Source organism: Carcharodon carcharias, chromosome 6, assembly GCF_017639515.1.
Source record: "Carcharodon carcharias isolate sCarCar2 chromosome 6, sCarCar2.pri, whole genome shotgun sequence".
Lineage (NCBI taxonomy): Eukaryota > Metazoa > Chordata > Chondrichthyes > Lamniformes > Lamnidae > Carcharodon > Carcharodon carcharias.
The window spans coordinates 133583059-133601858 of record NC_054472.1 but is presented as its reverse complement, the minus strand read 5'-3'; the positions used below and the strand labels follow the sequence as shown (position 1 = coordinate 133601858).

The 18800-nt window shown below is 40.6% G+C and overlaps 1 protein-coding gene across 1 annotated transcript in view; it reads left to right on the top strand.

The window, feature by feature from the left end:
- The window catches only part of pip4p2 (phosphatidylinositol-4,5-bisphosphate 4-phosphatase 2), a 98621-nt gene extending 80061 nt beyond the window's left edge, over window positions 1-18560 (top strand). The window contains exons 6-7 of the mRNA XM_041190619.1: window positions 2576-2666; window positions 17516-18560. Coding sequence (XP_041046553.1) covers window positions 2576-2666; window positions 17516-17659 — 235 coding nt within the window. The 3' untranslated portion in view covers window positions 17660-18560. The remainder of the gene's footprint in view (window positions 1-2575; window positions 2667-17515) is intronic.
- The last annotated feature ends 240 nt before the right edge of the window (window positions 18561-18800 follow it).

Sequence of the window (18800 nt, the reverse complement as noted above, 5' to 3'; positions counted from 1 at the left end):
GCCTTTTAATGCTGGAGGGGAGTAAATATGATTAAGGTATGGTAAAGTCCTGCTCAAACGCAACTAATTTTGTGACAAGGTTGTTGATTACATTGCTACCCTAATGGTAGAGATGGTTATTGGTGAGCAATAGGTTCCCTTTCTCCCTCTCCTACTGCCACTTGCTCTACCTCATCTGTGTTCTCTAAGTCACTCAGTATCATCTCCTCAGAACATAGCATTAGAAATAGGAGCAGGAGTAGACCATACAGCACCTAAAGTCTGCTCTACTATTCAATATGATCATGGATGATTTTCTGCCCCAACTCCACTTTCCTGCACACTCCCCTGACCCTTTGATTCCCTGACTGATTTTAAATCTGCCTGTCCCAGACTCCAATATAATTAATAATGGAGTTTCCACAACTGAGGTAGCGAATTCCAAAGATTCAAAACCCTCAGAGCTGAGGAGAAATTTCTTCACTCAGTTATATTTGATCGATCCCTTATCCTGAGGCTGTGACTTTAGATTCCCAAGACGGGAACAACCTCAGAGTCTAATCTGTCAACACCTTTCAGAATTTTATATATTTAAATATGATCACCCCTCATTCTTCTAAACTCCTGAGAATATAGGTTCAATTTACTCAGCCTCTCATCATAGGACAACCCTCTCCTCCTAGGGAACAATCTGGTGAACCTTCACTGTACCGCTTCCAAGAGAAGCATATCCTCCTTTAGATATGGACCCACAGTTCTTCAGGTATAGTCTCATCACAGCCCTATACAATTGCAGCAAAACTTCCTTGTTCTTATAGTCCAGTCCCCTTGCAATAAAGCCTAACATATCATTTGCCTTACTGATTGGTTTTGCTGTACCTGCATGCTAACATTGTGCTCCTTCCAAGAGTATGCTGGAGTCTCTTTGAACATCAATATTTACAAGCTTCATGCTTTTAAAAAAATATTTTGCTCTACTATTCTTACTACCAAAGCAAATAACTTCATTTCCTCACATCATACTCCATTTGGCATCTTGTTGCCAACTCATATAACTTGTCTGTTTTATGCTGAAAAGAGCAACATGTTGCCAAAGCTCTTGTCTTGCACTCATCAGGACAAACGCAAGAATACCAAATTTCAAATGATCACAATTCATACTACAGGAGAGAAGGATGCTAATTGGTTGGCAAGTCATTGACCAACCTGTTGGCATGGGGAAAGCACCAGGGAGCCATACTGCATGGCCACGTCACTGGCCAATATACATGTTGGGATTCATACAGATGGAAACACTGCAATATTGGCCTTATCAACAATTTTGCATCTAGGAACTTAACTATTTGCATATCTTGAAAGCTTGATGCAGAAATAGAGCATGTCAAAACTATCCTCTGAGACGGTATCCTGATTAGATCATTGTGCATCATGCAAACTGCAACTGGGCCAAAGGCCACTAGTTTTTGGACATGAAAGGTGCACGGTCTACTTCAAATTACCCTGGAAAGGCAAAGTATCTGAAAAAATTTGAATAACAGGTTAAGCTAGCCGTTTCACGCTACTATTATGCAGTGGCTATGCAAGTGGTGCTTTCCACTAACAGGATGATGCCACCATTCCAAAAAGATGTTGTTCTACCTATCCATGTAGCAATTTCAGTGCCAATGTGATGCCATGTACATAGACCATACATCCCAATGATTGGCTGATTAAATCAAACAGCATGTTCCTTCAGTTGTTATACTCAACCAGCCTATGCTTCCAAAACCCAAAATGAAATGTCTGCTGTTAAATGCGATTCCTCAATTGGCAGCACTTGTTGAACAATCCGAGTGTACTAACAACCACTAGCAACCAGTTTAGGATACTGAGACAAGCTCTGAACATAGCTCATTTATGTTTGGTAGAAGTGACATATATTCATATGCAGGGGCCTATTCTCTACAAACAAAAGGGATACGTTCAAGCCTTGCACCTTTTTTGAACTACCTGAGAGTTTGGCGAGCCTGTAGTTCACTCTTGTTTTCTCCACGGCAACACCTCGGCCTCGGCCGACCAGTTAGCATCTTTCTCACCTGCGGTATTTATTGTTATGATCATTTAATCTTGTAGTCCCTATTTCCTAAATTACTACTTCCCTGAAATGAATGTAACAAAGGTCAAGCACTTTCCTACAAAGAGAAATTCAGAGCGACTATCATCCCTGGATTGATCGTGTGCCATTTGGTAACTGCCCATTAAGACTGGCTGTGGTCTTGGAGTAGATTACTTGACTGTCAATGTAGTGTGATGATGTCAGAAAAGATGGAGATTGCCATTCTCTCTTAAATGGTGCCAATAGAGGAAGGAACATCATTAAACGCTACTTGGGCATATATGGATACCTACTTAGGGAGTGGGTATCATGGTGATAATTTTGCAAAATGGTGCTGCCAATGGGAGTTTTACCTGTTGGTAGTGTCATTTTGTAAAAGGAATCCTTATGCATTCAAATTGTTCCTTTTTTTAGTTCATTGCCACAATGTTACAATAGCTTACTGCTGTGATAACACTACAGATGCAACATAAGCAGCTATTTATTTTGCTTTCCTTTTAGATCGTCTGTTGGCAGTGCATTGCCTCGAAGGCGTTGCTGTGCATATGTTACTGTTGGAATGATATGCGTTTTCATTGGAGTTGGTTTAACTGTAAGTAGAACTTAATCATGTTGAATCACTTGCATAAAAGCAGCATTGATTCTGAAAATATTTATGTCTTTAGCTGCATCTTGCAGTCATCGGTGAAGGAATGGTGCTTGCCACTTGACCTCGAAGAAATCTAATGATCTCTGTGGCATGGGCCCCTTTTCTCAATGTCAGTTTGTTTCTGATGCCAAGGGGATTGCCAGGCCTCCAGTACAGTGATGCCATTGGTTAGCAGCCAATCATGTTGAATTATTTCTGCAGACAGCAAATTAAGTAAAACCCACAGATTCCCTTCATTTTAATTTTTAAGTATTACAGATAAATCAAATGAGTGGGACTCATATATGGGATTAAGGCAGAACATAGAATATCATCAACTTTAAAAAAAAAATTTGTGGGATTTTTAATCATAATGGAGAAATTTGACATTCAACAGATACAAATTTACTCTTTCAGGGTCAGTAAGGCTGTTTAACAGTAATTATGAATTGAGTATACTTTTAAAATCCAGTTATAGCTCATTTAACAAGGGACAACTTTTTAAGGGGCTTTTACAGTGAGACTAATGACTAAACCTTCATTTGCGTGTGGGTATGTGTTTTGGTGCACAAACAGCCACACTTGAATTTTTTGTTTTGGAGGAAACCCGATCTTCCTCCGGAATTCTGATCCCATTCTATTTTCCTGTGGCCTGTTTGTGGCTCGGGAATGCATAGTGTGCAATACGCTCACCCGCCCCGTTGAGATCAGGTTCCCCGTTTTAAATGGGGGACAGAAATCAGATTTCCTCCTCCACACATTTTTGCCTGATAGTGCAGGGTTTTGGAAGCCCATTAAAAGCACAACAGGTTTGAGAGTTTTTGAAGAAAATTCATAGGTCTGCTGAGGAGATTGAACATTCTGAAAGGCGAGTGTAAAATATTTTGACATCTTCAAATGGCACTATTAGCTGCTGTATCGTAATTTAATGTGTTTAGATGTAGTGATTTGTGCAAGGGAAAGTTGACCATTACATTCACCAGCATTTTGTAATTGTTTACATGCATTTATAGTACTTTTCCAGTGGAGAAAATGCCATCATGTATTAAAAATATAAAACAAAATGTCTGCTGCAGTCATGTTTTGGTGCTCTGATTTCATTGGACTGGCAGATCTGGCTGCTTTTTCAAAAAAGCCTGTTTCCGAAGGAAGAAACATGTTCTGCATCTGCTCCCCCTCCATTGATTGACAGGCACATTGCTTTGAAAAGGGAATGAATATCTGTTCTATCAATAAAGCTATAAACTTTTGTTATGACAGCAGGTCCATTATGAATGCTTGGCTGGATTTCAAAAGCTTCAGCTCAGCATGTGGCCTTATTGATCCACAAACTATTAAAATTTATGCAAGCCTATAATAACACCTATGTCTTTGTGGTTTCTCATTTGTTTGCAAAACTAATAGGCACTTAAAGGATAATATTTTATTTGCCTTAGGGTTTTTGGACCAGTATCAATGATACTGGGTTTGATTTCAGGGCTTTCTTAGGTTGTTAGAGATTTAATGTTTTTCCAATGCTTTTTAAATAATTCCCATTGCTATTGCATGGCTCCTGAGAACTGTCATAGTGTATGCTGGGTGTGTGGCTATGGAGGATACATGGGGGACACAGAAGATATGGGGAAAGTGAGGTTGCTTAGAGGGATGGTTGCAGGGCTACAGTCCAAGTGCTATGACTGATGCAGTTGGTAAAGCGGAGTTATTTAAAAATCCCAGATGGAAACTTTAAACAACTGTCATAGCCTGTAATTTTAAGTGTTATGTTTGAGATGCGACCTTAAATTCAGGAACCAGACCATTAGTTCTCGAAGTTTTACATTAAACTAAGTAAAACATTGTATTAACTTACACAGGGTAAAATATATGCACATGGCTACAAATTACTACTATCATAACTTTTAACAAAATCTCAAACTAATGTCCATTAAGACAACAGCAACCCATATGCTAACCAAACACTAGACAAAGCATTTTTCACCTTACGATTTCAAAATGAGGTTCCTTTTACTCTGGAGCCAGTTGGAGGCTTGCTGCTGCCTTTTGATCTTACATTGTCTCTGCCTCTGCACACCCGAAAACTATTGAGGTTATACCTACCAGCCCCATTGAATGTTAATTCTCGTTGTATCAACACCCTCTTTGAACTTCACCTTTTTAGCAATGAAACCCTTTTCATAATACTAATTTTATTAGTAAAAAAAAAAACATAGCTGCTAGAAAGGTGTCAATTTTGACCCCACTTCTTGAATGCTCTATTCAGAAAATGCGAAGGCACACTATGGGCAGAATTTTACCGTCAGCGAGCAGGGGCGAGGCCTGCTTGCCGATACGTAAAATGACGCTGGATGACGTCGGGCAGAACCCCCTGACGTCATCCCGCCCCCATTTAAATTTTCAAAATCAGCTGCGGGCCTGCTGATCTGTCAATGGCCAATTGAGGCCATTGACAGGACCATTTAAACAATTAAAGGACCTGCCTGTCCAACGTTAAGGTTGGCGGGCAGGCCAGGAGCCCCGGCGGCAAATAGAGAAAACATGAAACCTCATCCAGTGGCGGGATGAGGTTTCATGCAGGGTTTAAAAATTTTAATAAAGCTTTTCTGTAAATCATGAACATGTCCAATCTCATGTGACATTGTCACATGAGGGGGATATGTTAGGGAATTTTTTTCTATTTTTAATATTTTTCAAAGTGTAAGCAATCTCCCTGAGGCAGCACTTAGCCTCAGGAAGATGTGCGCGTGCGCGAAAGAGCGCACTCTCGCTTTTACGGATCCACCCTGCACAGGAAGCGCATAGTGCTTCCCGCCGGATGTCACACTGGGCGGGCCTTAATTGGCCCGCCTGCATAAAATGGTGGTATGGCCTGCCTCGCTGGTGGGGATTGGCTCCCCATCAGCCGGAGATTGGGTCAGACCCACCCGCCCGACAGGCAGAAATGTCTGCCCTATCTCCCTGTTTATGTCTCAAACTGGTACATCAAAACACCCAGACTAGTTGGTTTTAATCCAATTAAGACATACCTGGAGATTAAATCTCTATTTTAAAAGAAAAATATTTTCCAAAATATCATATACATTAATAGCTTCATGACACCAAGTGCCATACATGTCCTGATGGTTTAAATGAGGACTACTGCTACTCTGGTCCACAAGCAAAGAACTGGTGGACTCCCTGTGGACAGGAAATTAACAGAGGAGAGCCAAGTTTGACAAGAATAATCAGGTAGAATTAACAGCTGAAATTCACTTGTCAGTTCCTGAAGCCCAAAGCTACCTCAGCACTTGTTTTTCCTGCAGCCTGCTTGCTGAATCCCCGCTCGCCAACTCTCCTGCTTTCAGCCCCTCCTGCGCGCTGCCTCCCTTCCTGGCCCTGCTGCTTCCTTCCCCAGCCTTCCTTGCTCAACACCATCCCCCCCGACCCTGCTTGCTGGTTCCCTCTTGACCCATCCACTCGCCAGTCCTTCCACTCGCTGCTTCCCTCACACTCAGTCCTTTTCACTCCCTTGCCTTGTCCCTCTTGCCACCCCTTTCCCAAGCCCTCACTCACAGCAAGTGTTCAGAAGAAGGAAATGGAGAGTGAAGGAGAGATGGCAAGTGGGTAGGTAGAAGTACAAGCAGGAGTGTCGAGCACGGTGGTAGCTAGGAGAGGATTAGGGAGGAAGAGGCAGTGACCAGAAGGGAGAAGTGGTGTGTGGGAGGGTAGGGAAGGGGAGCAGTGAGTGGGAGGGCCGGGGAGGGAAGCGGCGAGTGGTTACTAAGTTATTAAGAGTTAAAGAATTTTTGGGCCAGTTAATACCACTTATCTAGCTATTCTGCTGCGGCAGGTTTTGTAGAATTTTTCACGAATGATTGATCCCAAAGACATTCGACACATTAAAAACACACAGCCATATCTATGGAGTTTGTGAAAAGTTCTGGGTTCCTATCCCAGATCTCCAAATTATAATGTAAAGGTTCTTGTGAGATTATTGCTTGGGACACTTTAAACCGTGCAAACTCCAAACACTACCTCTCCCCAGTTCACTTTTGTATGTATTGTGTGAGACAGTTTACTTTAAAAATGGTGAACCAGCTTATTACTTCAAATTCATGGATTTTCTATATTTTGAAAAGAACTTTAGGTGGAATAAATGTCTTCCCCAAAAACCACTTCAACATTCAATCTCCCTCCTCATTCTCTTTTCACCACAATGCCGTCTTGCCCATTTCCCCGATGTAGTTTTACCCTTCTAATATTCACTTAATTTACAGGGAAAATGTGCCTCTCTGACTTTCACCCTCCAGTTCACAATAGCCAACTTCTCCCCAAATTGGCAGAGGCATTTTTACCTGTCTGATTGTTGATATTTGTTGATATTTTCCTTACTCTTCATACCAGTTTTAAGTAAAGAAAACACTCTAAGCTGAAAAAAATAAAAGTTGCCTTTTCCACATTTTTTGATCAATTTAAAAGGCAATCCTCCTTAGCTTTGAGCTTGTTGAAACAAAAAATCCTATCTTGTCTTGAACCATCACTACCAATTCAACTTTCCTTCTGTCAAATGACTAAAATACAAGCTACAGTATAAAAAGTAACAAACATCTCCTCGTGCATAAGAACATAAAAAATAGGAGCAGGGGTAGACCATTTGGCCCCTCAAGCTTGTCCCGCCATTCAGTAAAATCATGGCTGATCTGCCGCAGGACTCAACTCCTCTTTCGTGCCGACTCCTCGTAGCCCTCAACTCCTCGATTTCAAAAATCTATCTACCTCCTCTTTAAACACCTTCAGTGATCTATCCTCCACAATCTCTGAGATAGAGAATTCCAGACATTCACTACCCTCTGACAGAAGCAATTCCTTCGCACCTCAGACTTAAATGAGTGTCCCCTAATTTGAGATTCCCCCATTAGTGGAAACATCTTCTCAACATCTACCCTGTCAAGCCCCCTCAGAATCTTTTACATTTCAACAAGATCACCCCTCATTCTTCTAAACCCTCATTAATAATGGCCTAACCTGTTTAGCCATTCTTGATAAGTCAGCCCCTTCAACGCAGGAATCAGCTTAGTGAATCTTTTCTGAACTGCCTCCAATTCCTGTATATCCTTTCTTAAATACGGGGACCAAACCTGTGCAGAGTACTCCAGGTGAGGCCTCACCAACACCCTGTGCAGTTGTAACAGGACTTCCCTATTTTAAACTCCAACCACCTAGCAATACAGGCCAAAATTCCATTTGCCTTAATTACTTGCTGCACCTGCATGCTATCTTCTTGTGTTTCATGCACAAGAACATCCAGATCCCTCTGTGCTGCACTTTTTGGAGCCTCTCTCCATTTAAATTATAGTCTGCCTTTTGATTCTTCCTAACAAAGTGCATGACCTCACACTTTCCTACATTAAAATCCATCTGCCAAGTTTTTGCCCACTCACTCAACCTATCTATATCCCCTTGCAGATTCCTTATGTTGTCTTCTCAACATGTCCTCCCAACTATTTTTGTATCATCAGCAAATTTGGATACATTACGCTCTGCCCCCTCCAAGTCATTAATATAGATAGCAAATAATTGAGGCCCTAGGACTGATCCTTGTGGCACTCCACTAGTTACGCCTTTCCAATCTGAAAAAGACCCATTAATCCTGACTCTGTCTTCTGTGCGTTAATCAATCTTCAGTCCATACTAATAGATTACCCCCAATATCTTGTGTAATAACCTTTAATGTGGCACCTTATTGAATGCCTTCTGGAAATCCAAATACACTACATCTATCACTTCCCCTTTATTAACTCTGCTTGTTATATCCTCAGAACTCTAGCAAATTTGTCAAACATGATTTCCCTTTTACAAAACCATGTTGACTCTGACTGCGTTAAGCTTTTCTAAATGTCCTGCTACTTCCCCCTTAATAATGGACTCTAGCATTTTCCCAACGACAGATGTTAGGCTGACTGGCCTATAGTTTCCTGTTTTTTGTCTCCCTCCCTTCTTAAACAGGGACGTCACGTTAGCGGTTTTCCAATCCCTGGTACCCTCCTGGAATCTGAGCTCTGGAATATTTTGACCAAAGCCACTTACTTTAAAACCCTTGTATGCAGGCCATCAGGTCTTGGAGACTTGGTTGCCTTTAGTCCCATTAGTTTGTCAAATACTTTGTCCCCCGTGATAGAGACTGTTAGAAGATTTTTCCTCCCATTAGCTCCTTGCTTATCTGATATATTTGGGATGTTTGTAGTGTCCTCCACCCTGAAGACCGATGCAAAATATTGGTTTAAATAATCTGCCATTTCCCCGTTATCAGTTCTCCAGTCACATCCTCCAAGGGTCCCACGCTCCCTTTAGCCACTCTTTCTTTTTAATATACACATAGAAGCTCTTGCTGTTTGTTTTTATATTCCTTCCCAATTACTTTCATAATTTATTTTCTCCCCCTTTATTAGCTTTTTATTCATTCGCTGCAGGATCCTAAAAAAAATCCCAATCCTCTGGCCCACCACTACTTTTTGCTGCTTTGTATGCCTCAGTTTTTGATTGGATATTCTCCTTGACCACCTTTTAACCATGGGTGGTTCATCCTTCCCTTTGAGTCCTTCTTTTTGCTTGGGATAAATTTTTGCTGAGCATTACGAAATATCTGCTTAAATATCTGCCACTGCTCATTCACTGACCTTCCCCATAGTCTATTTTCCCAGCCTGCTTTCGACAGCTCTTTCTTCATAGCTCAGGAATTGCCCTTAAGTTGAGGACACTGGTTTGAGACCCGAGTTGCTGGCCCTCAAACTGAATTTGAAATTCTACCAAGTTGTGATCGCTACCACCCAGAGGATCCTTAACAATGATATCTCTTCTTAACCCTACCTCATTATGCATTAGTAGATCTAAAGTAGCCTGTTCCCAGATAGGTTCTGCAACGTATTGCTCTAAGAAACAATCCCTGATGCCCTCTATAAAATTGCCTTCCATGTTACCCCTGCCAGTCTGACTTATCCAGTCAATCTGGTCTTGGTCACCACCACCTGGAGGCTCCCCTCCAAGTCACTCCATCCTGACTTGGAAATATATCGCTGTTCCTTCACTGTCGCTGGGTCAAAACCTTGGAACTCCCTTCCTAACAGCACTGTGGGTGTACCTGTACCACATGGATTGCAGCAGTTCAAGAAGGTAGCTCACCATCATCTTCAAGGGTAACTGGGGATGGACAATAAATGCTGCCCCAGCTAGTGAAGCCCGCATCTCATGAATGAATAAAAAAGAAATGTGCAGATTAAAATCACTCATGACAGTTATAGTGCCCTTCTTACACGCCTCCATTATTTCCCGATTTATACTTTGTCCTACAGTGAGGCAGCTCTCCGGGGACCTATACATGACTCCTACCCCGACTTCTTCCCCTTGCTATTCCTTACTTCCCCCTCAAACTGATTCCACATCACGATCTGTTGCACCTATATCACTACTCACCACCGCACTGATACCTACCTTTATTAACAAAGCTACCCCACCTTTTTTGGTTTTTTTTGTCTATTTTTCCAGACTGTCGAATACCCTTGAATATTGAGTTCCCGGGTCTTTGTCACCCTGCAACCACATCTCTGCAATAGCTGTAAAGTCACATTCATTTATTTCTATTTGTGCCATCAACTCATCTGTCTTATAACAAATGCTGCGTACTTTTTGACAAAGAGCCTTAAGCTTTGACTTTTTACCATTAGTACTCATTCTGTTTCTAATTTCTGCTACACTCTTCTCCTTATATTTTCTGTCCCTTCCTATCACCCTTTGATAATCGTTCACCTCTTCACTACCCTGCGCCTCTGCTCTCTCTTCCCTTTTTGATTTTTTAAACTTCCCTTCAATCGAACCTCACCTCCACTAATTGGTTTAAAGTCCTATCTACAACACTAGTTATACAATTCGCCAGGACACTGCTCCCGGCATGGTTCAAATGAAGCTCGTCCCAACAGAACAAGTCTCCTTCTCCAATACTGGTGCCAGTGCCCCATGAATGGGAACCCATTTCTCCCACAGCAGTCTTTGAGCCATGCATTTATATCTCTAATCTTATTTACCCTATGCCAGTTTGCATGTGGCTCAGGTAATAATCTAGAGATTATTAACTTTGTCGCTCTGCTTTTTAACTTAGCCCCGAGCTGCTCGTTGTCCCTCAGCAGAACCCCTTTCCTAGTCCTACCTACGTTGTTGGTACCTAAGTAGACCATGGCAACAGGATCTTTCCTCTTGGCATCAGGCAGGCAACACAGCCTTCAGGACTCTGTCTTTTCTGCAGAGAACAATATCTATTCCTCTAACTATGCCAGCCCCTATTACTACTACATTTCTCTTTTGTTCCCCTACTTGAATGGCGTTCTGTACTATGGTGCTGTGGTCATTTCGCTCACCCTCCCTGCAGTCTGTGCCCTCGTCCACACTGGGAGCAAGAACCTTGTAAGTATTGGACAAGGGCACTGGCTGAGGCTCCCCCAAAGCTAAATACTGGATCCCCATACCTGCCTCACTCACAGTCATACCCTCCTGTCCCTGACCACAATCCACATTTGATGTAATTAACCTAAGGGATGTGACTATCTCCTGAAACAGTGTCCAGGTAACTCTTCACCTCCGTGATGTGTCAGTGTCCACAGCTCCTCAACACTGAGCCGATGCTGCTCAAGCAGCCAACGCTTGTTACAGATGTGGTCACCGTGGATTGCACCGGTGTCCACCAGTTCCCACATACTACAACCCAACCCATTGCCTGCCCAGCCATTTCTATCCTAATTAATTAATTAAAATGGACGTTAAATATTTTAAAAGTGAATTTCTTAACTATACTTCATCTGTAATAATGTCTCCTGATTTAAACCACTTGACCAATCAAAAGAGACATGGAAGAGATACCCCTACCAATCACCTACCGATTTTCCTTTGATGTCACACTTAGGCTCTGACAGGTAGAAACAGGTTGAAGGGGCTCCCTGCTGCCAATATATCTCCTGTCACTGCTGCCCTTCTCATACAGGTCCGCTCTCCATGCGCTGGGCCTTCCCCTCAGCTGCCAGATTTTCTCTCCTGCCACTGCCCTTCTCATGCAGGTCCGATTTCCAAGTGCTGTAGTGATTATGGTACTGAACTTAAAATCTAAAATGGATGGAAAAAGATAGAAGAAACATTGGTAGGGGTTTGAGGTTTAGGGGGCCTTTAAATGATATTAGGAGCTGTGTTGCAGTGTTGGAGAACCAAAGTGCACCTTCTAACTGGCCTGCCTCCACACCCACACTCTTCACGCACTCCATTGCAGCTTGCAAAATACACTGCAACCTGACCCCATGTGAAGCGACGAAAATTCCTCCAAGTCATACATGGGCTGGGCATGCATTTTTTTGAGCCGTAGAAGTGCACAGGTCAGGTTTTCCCAGGACCATATGAAAATTTGGCATAAGAGTTGAAGTTCTGGTCAGTTCAATGATTTCCAATTGATTGCAATCTTGGGGGGACCTCAACTCTTCACCCTCTGGAGAAGCATGGAATCACTGACAGCAGTTTCTGGATTTCAACATTTAACTGTACATGTGCAGATTCCAAAAGTTGCTATCAGTTTTAGAGGAGGAGTAATGATGAATGCTGACAGTTTGCTTTCATTACTACCACATAATTAGGCAAATCTATTAGTTTTACTTCCTAATATTTTGGTGTAAAACCTGTGTATTACAATCACAATTAGCACTATTTCTGTTTGTTCAAAACACCTACTTTCCATTTTGCCTGTAGAAAGGAACATACCTTAATCAGAAATAGTCTAGGAATGTATGTAGCCTCAAATTGAGATTCTCTTCTGCTGAATTATTCTAAAATAAGGGATATAAAACTCATTACATTCTTCGAGTAAGACAATTTTATTCCATTATTTCATGAATGCATAACTAATAATACAATGAAGTGTATTTCTGCTTAAGATTTATCTGGTTACATTTAGCATATTAAGATTATATTCATGCCTCTAACTTCTCACCCACAACCACATCTACTTAAGTGACCATAGTTATGACTTTTTTTAAACTTGGGACATGTCCCAAGTGATGTGGAAATAGATTTCTGTTGATGTTAATCAAGGTAACAACTAAGTTTAAACTAGATAAGTTTATATACAGCTTCAAGTGTATTTAGTTCATCAGCCCCATATGTAATCTGATAATGCACTTCCAGCATAATCCATTGTTTAGTTGCAGTGACTTGCACTGAAATTCAATGCCAAATCATTGGCAGTGGAAAAATGAACATTGAAATTTCAGGGTGGGAGCAAATTTCTCCTAATCATATTCTTGTTTATTAATATTCTGCTTATTAACATATGATTTAATTTGAGCATCAAACTGAAAGACACATCTATATTACCTATACCATTTAGAATCTTGAAGACCTGAGTCACCTTTCTTTCTCTTTTTGTTGCCCGAGCATAAATACATTGGTGGCAGTTTTAACAATTGTAATGCTTTGTATTAACAGGGCAATAATGACCTCAAATTAAATCTCACTGTCAATTGCAAAGGTAAAGAGATAGTATTTTAAAAGAAACCTCATACAGGTTATCCACAGCTGTTTAATTTGACAGACATGTAAATCAGGGTATTACCTAGGATATACAGCACAGGAATAGGCCATTTGGCCCAGCACTCCATGCTGGCATTTATGCTCCATTTGACCCTCCTCCTATCTATCTTCATCTAAAATCCACCCCGCTCCATCATAAACTTGACTATCTTCCCCTTCAGTCTATCCATATTATTCACTTCGGCCACTCCCTGTGGTAGCAAGTTCCATATTCTCACCACTTTTTGGGGAAATAAATTTTCTTCTGCGTTCTCTATTGGACTTCTTGGAAGCTAACTTATATTGATGGCCTCCAATTGTGCTCTTCCCCAGAAGTACAAACATCCCCCTGTATTAAAACCTTTCAGAATTTTATAGACCTCTATTAGGTCATCCCAGCCTCTTTGATACCCAGCCTCTTCTTCATTTCCTGATTATGTATACCCACATGTGATTTTGATTCCAAAGTCTAAATTATTAATGTGAATTGTGACCAGCAGTGTTTCCAGCATTTATCCTATGGAGCATAACTTCCCACCTTTTGTCATGGTGACTAACTACTCTTTACTCCTGCCATTCTGCCACTTGTCCCCTGCCTCCACATCCTCTGATCTTATTCATTAGTCTATTCTGGGGCATCTTATCAAAGGCCTTTTGAAAATTCAAATAAATTACACCAACTGCAGTACCATTATCTGTTCTTCTGTTACCACCTCAAAAAATTTAATAAGGTTAGCCAAGCAAGATTTTCCCTTTTGAAATACGTACAAACATATGAATTAGGAGCAGGAGTAGGCTATTTGGCCTCTCGAGACCCTCCGCCATTTAATAAGATCATAGTTGATCTGATTGTTGCCTCAATTCCATTTTCCTGCTTACCCCCTATACCCTTAGATTCTTGATTGACAAGGGACTCAATCAAAGTTGGCCTTAAAAATGCTGAATGAGCAAGCCTCCACTGCTGTCTGGGAAGAGTATTCCACAGACTAACGACCCTCTGAAAGAAAAAAAAAACCCTCACCTTCTGTCTTAAATGGGAACCCCCTTATTTTTAAACTGTGTGGCCCTATCCTGTCTCAGAAGGGGCAACATCCTCTCAATATCCACTTGCCAACTGCGCTCAGGATCTTATGTGTTTCAGTAACATCACCTCTCAGCATTCTAAACTCCAATGGATACAGGCCAAGCCTGTTCAACCTTTCCTCAAAATATAAGCCCTTCATCCAAGGAATCAGTTGAGTGAACCTTCTCTGAACTGCTAATGCAATTATATCCTTAAGAGACAAAAACTGTACACTGTACTCCAGCTGTGGTCTCACCAATGTTTGATACAGTTGTAGCAAAATTTCTGAACTTTTGTAATCCATTCCCCTAGCAATAAATGTCAACACCCCATTTGCTGCCTTAATCACTTGCTGTATCTGCATACCAAGTCTTTGTGATTCATGTACCAGGACACCCAGATTCCCAGATACTGCAGCGTTCTGCAATCTCTCTCCATGTAAATAATATACAGTTTTTCTGCTCTTGCTGCCGAAGTAGAAGAGTTCACATTTTCCCACATTATACTCCATCAGCCAATTTTTTTGCCCAGTCACTTAACCTGTCTAAATCCCTTTGTAGACTCTTTATGCCCTCTTCACAATTTACTTTCTTACCTATCTTTACGTTATCAGTAAACTTAGCAAACATATATTTGGTCCTTTCACCCAAGTCATTTATATAGATTGGAAATAGTTGAGGCTCCAGCACTGATCCTTGTGGCACTTCACTGGTTCCAGTTTGCCAGCCCAAAAATGATCTATTTATCTGTACTCTCTGCTTCCAATCCTCTATCCATGCTAATAAGTTTCCCCTACGCCATGGACTGCTATTTTGTGTTGTAACCTTTGATGTGGCACCACATCAAACATCTTTTGGAAATCTAAATGCACCACATCTACAGGTTCCCCTTTTATCAATGTTACTTGTTCCTTCCTCAAATAACTCCACTAAATTAGTCAAACATGATTCCCCTTTCACAAAATCATGTTGATTCTGCCTGATTGCCTTAAGGTTTTCTAAATACCCTGCTAGAACCTCCTTAATAATAGGTTCTAGTATTTTTCCTATGACAAATGTTAGACTAGCTGGCCTATAGTTATCTGCTTTCGGTCTTCCTCCTTTCTTGAATAGAGGAGTTACATTTGGTATTTTCTAATCTGGTGGGACGTTTTCAGAATCTATGAAATTTTGAAAAATTACAGCTACTATCTCCACTGCCACTTGTTTAGGACCCTAGGATGAAGTCCATCTGGTTCTGGTGACTTGTCAGCCTTTAGTTCTAATTGTTTCCTTTGGAAAGGAATGCTGTACATATTGAAGGAACTCCATTCCTTTTATCCGCTTTACCTATCTCTTGTGTCCAGTTAATATCGGGGTAGTTGAAAGCCCCCAAGATGTTTATTCCATGTTTTTTACACAATTCCTGAACATGTCTGCATATTTTATGCTTCACCTCCCTTCCATTGTAGGTGGTCTATAGACTACATCTGTTAGTGTGATTGATCCCCAATAAGTACGGGTACCCCACCTCCCTGTTTTCCCCCTCTATCTTTTTATCAATATGTTACACCTTGTAATGTTTACTTCCCAGACCTGATTTTTCTGTAGCCATGTCTCGGTAATCCCCACTATATTGGTTGGGTTCCTCTCAATGCATGAGTGCCTGCAGATCCCCTGTTTTATTATGGACACTGTGCATTAATATGCAGGCACTTTAACTCATTTTAATAGGAATTCCTCTCTCTTCATATTTAACCATCTTTTTAGAATCCTGTTGTCTAACTCTATTTATTCCTTTAGCATCAATGTCCACCTTTTCTTGCCTAAGCTCCCCCTCCCTCGTTGTTTATATTTAGGCTGCTTGCATTTCTTGTCAATCCCTCCCTCTATGTTACTAGATTAAAGCCTTTGCCACCCCCCTATTTACCCTTTCCCGTTGTGGTACATGACCCATCTCTGCACAGCTTGAGGCTGGTTGGACTTCTTGACCTGGAAATTGGCCTATGATGATTTTTGCACATGCCATGGATGTGGGAGGGAGTGCAAGGTAGTTCATTTCTTCCTGTGAATAAATGATGAGGCCCAAGGCTTTCCAGATATTGGACCTTGTGGCCTTAATTTATTCTTCCTGGTGGAGAGCCGGCTGCTAAAGAGGGCTCTCAGGTTTGGCCATCCTCTAGTGTTGTAAAAGGTGTCTCGATTCTGGGATTGGGTATAGGTTAGAGCAGAATGGTAATTGGGGTCAGCAGTCTGGTCAAGAGCGATGGTGATGGATTGGGCATGGGAGCTTTGGGAGGGAGGTGGGAATGGTGACAGAGAGGGAAGGGGTTAAGAGTGGCTTCTGCTAAGTTATGTTCTGTTAAGTTATTTGGTTTCCCATTAAAAAATGAAAAACTCTACAGATAGTTTTGTTTTCCTTGGTAGTGTCTTTCATTATTGAAGAGAGTGCATTTAAACATCTGTTCGTATTTTGCACCAATACAATTTTTTGTTACTTAATGTACAGTTGGTGGGTATGGATGATCTTGCGATCAGGAAAATCTGTAGTTTAGTTTGGATGCTTAGGACTGGCTAGCTGGTTGTCCATGTTTGCTCTTTTCTGCATGTGCAGGTAATTTTGCAGCATCGATGTGGCATGATTTTTTTTTTTTAAGAGGAAGTGAATCTGAAGTGGTCTGTGGAAAGCCGTACAGTGTGGTGCACCTAGACTTTGAAAAATCATTAGACAAAGTTCTTTCTGAAGAGCCACTAAGCAGTGAAGATTCAGTGTGTAACAAGGAATGGATAAGAAATTGGCTGAAGAACGGGGAACACAGAGCAGCTGTGCCAAAGTGTGGGGATTGTTGAGTAATACTGTGTGGAAGAATTGGTGCGAGTTGGTTGGGGAGTAGATTCCATATCTTTCTGGAAGACTGAACTAAGTTGGGACAATGTACTTGCTCATTTACATTTATCTTGCGATCTCCTTTATACTTGTCAGTTGCTCACGTAACTCAATATTATTAGTAAATTTAAATCAATTTATGAATGGTGTGATCAATTTGACAATCAGTTGTTTACTTTCGACACTGAATGGCGATTGGTGGCTAGTGAATTAACGTAAAATAAATTATTCATGTACATGTTGAATTGTGATTTTGGCCTTCAAAATGTAAGGTAACTGTGTAAGATTTAACTATTGTCTCCTTTTTTAAAAGGTTGGAACTCAAGAATTCGCCAGACGTTACACTGCAACATATGTTTCCTGGGTTTTTGCTTATCTTCTAGGCTTGATCTGTCTAATCCGAGCTTGTTACTGGGGAGCCATAAAAGTTAGCTATCCTGAGCATACCTTTGCATAGACAAATCGTTCATCCACTGCAGAAGATGCAATGGTCTACAAAATCTTTAATTCCAAGTTAGTGGACACATTCAAGTTAATATAAGTCAACTTCATAAACTGATTAGGTGCAAAGAGGATAATGGTGTTAGAACATGTGCATATTGCACTACAATTTAAGCAAGTAGACTTTTTTGTTGCATCTAGGTTGCTATGTTTTTAACATACATGCCGAATTTAATTTGTTTGCAACGTGCAGCTCAATTTGTCATAGTTAAATTTTGTTGAAATCTGTTAAATCTCTATTGAAATACTTTGCTTTTTCTGGTAGCAGTAGTATTTTTAATGTTTGTCGGTGCCACTGTTACTCTTTCAAAATGGGACAGAGGAACATCGTAACAAAACAATTTGGCTTTGTCCTTGTCAAAATTTTTCTATACAGGCTTGGTGTTTAAATTGCTCCCTTGAATCTGAACATTCTGGACAAACTGCATCATAGCTAAGTAATAAAAATAAGTTCTATATGTTATATTTTGAATACTTTCATACTTTTTAGTATTTGCTTTTTAGAGTACAAAGCTTTTTAAAATGCCAATGGTGAGATTGTCAAAGCATTATGGTGGCAGTAGTTAGTGATGCTTGACTTATTGGATCATATTTATCTCATTGTGTAATTATCCATACTATAATCATTTTGACAGATTACTAAGCAGAAAAGTATCAGGAAAAGTACAAGATTTTGCAATTATAATAGGATTACATAATTTAAAAATAAACACAAACTTCAGCTATTGAATGTAATGTCAAAATTTGTACCAATTTAATCACAGACCCATTAACTATCTTGCTTTGCTGAACTGGATGCAGTCTTTTTTAAGTAAGGTGATATAAATTATTCTACAAATAAAACAAATATTTGTTGACTGTAGTGTGAATAATTTAATGACTGAACAGTTATGCAAATTTACAACAACAAGAGACAAGTTAGTTGTTTATTTTTAAGAGGTATAGATGGGTTAACTTGAGTGGACAAAAATCTGGCAGATGGAATACAACGTGGGAAAATGTAAGGTTGACCACGTTAGTGGGATGAATAAAAAAGCAGTGTATTATCTAAATATAGAGAGAGACTCTAGAATGCTGGACATAGAGGCCCAGATTTT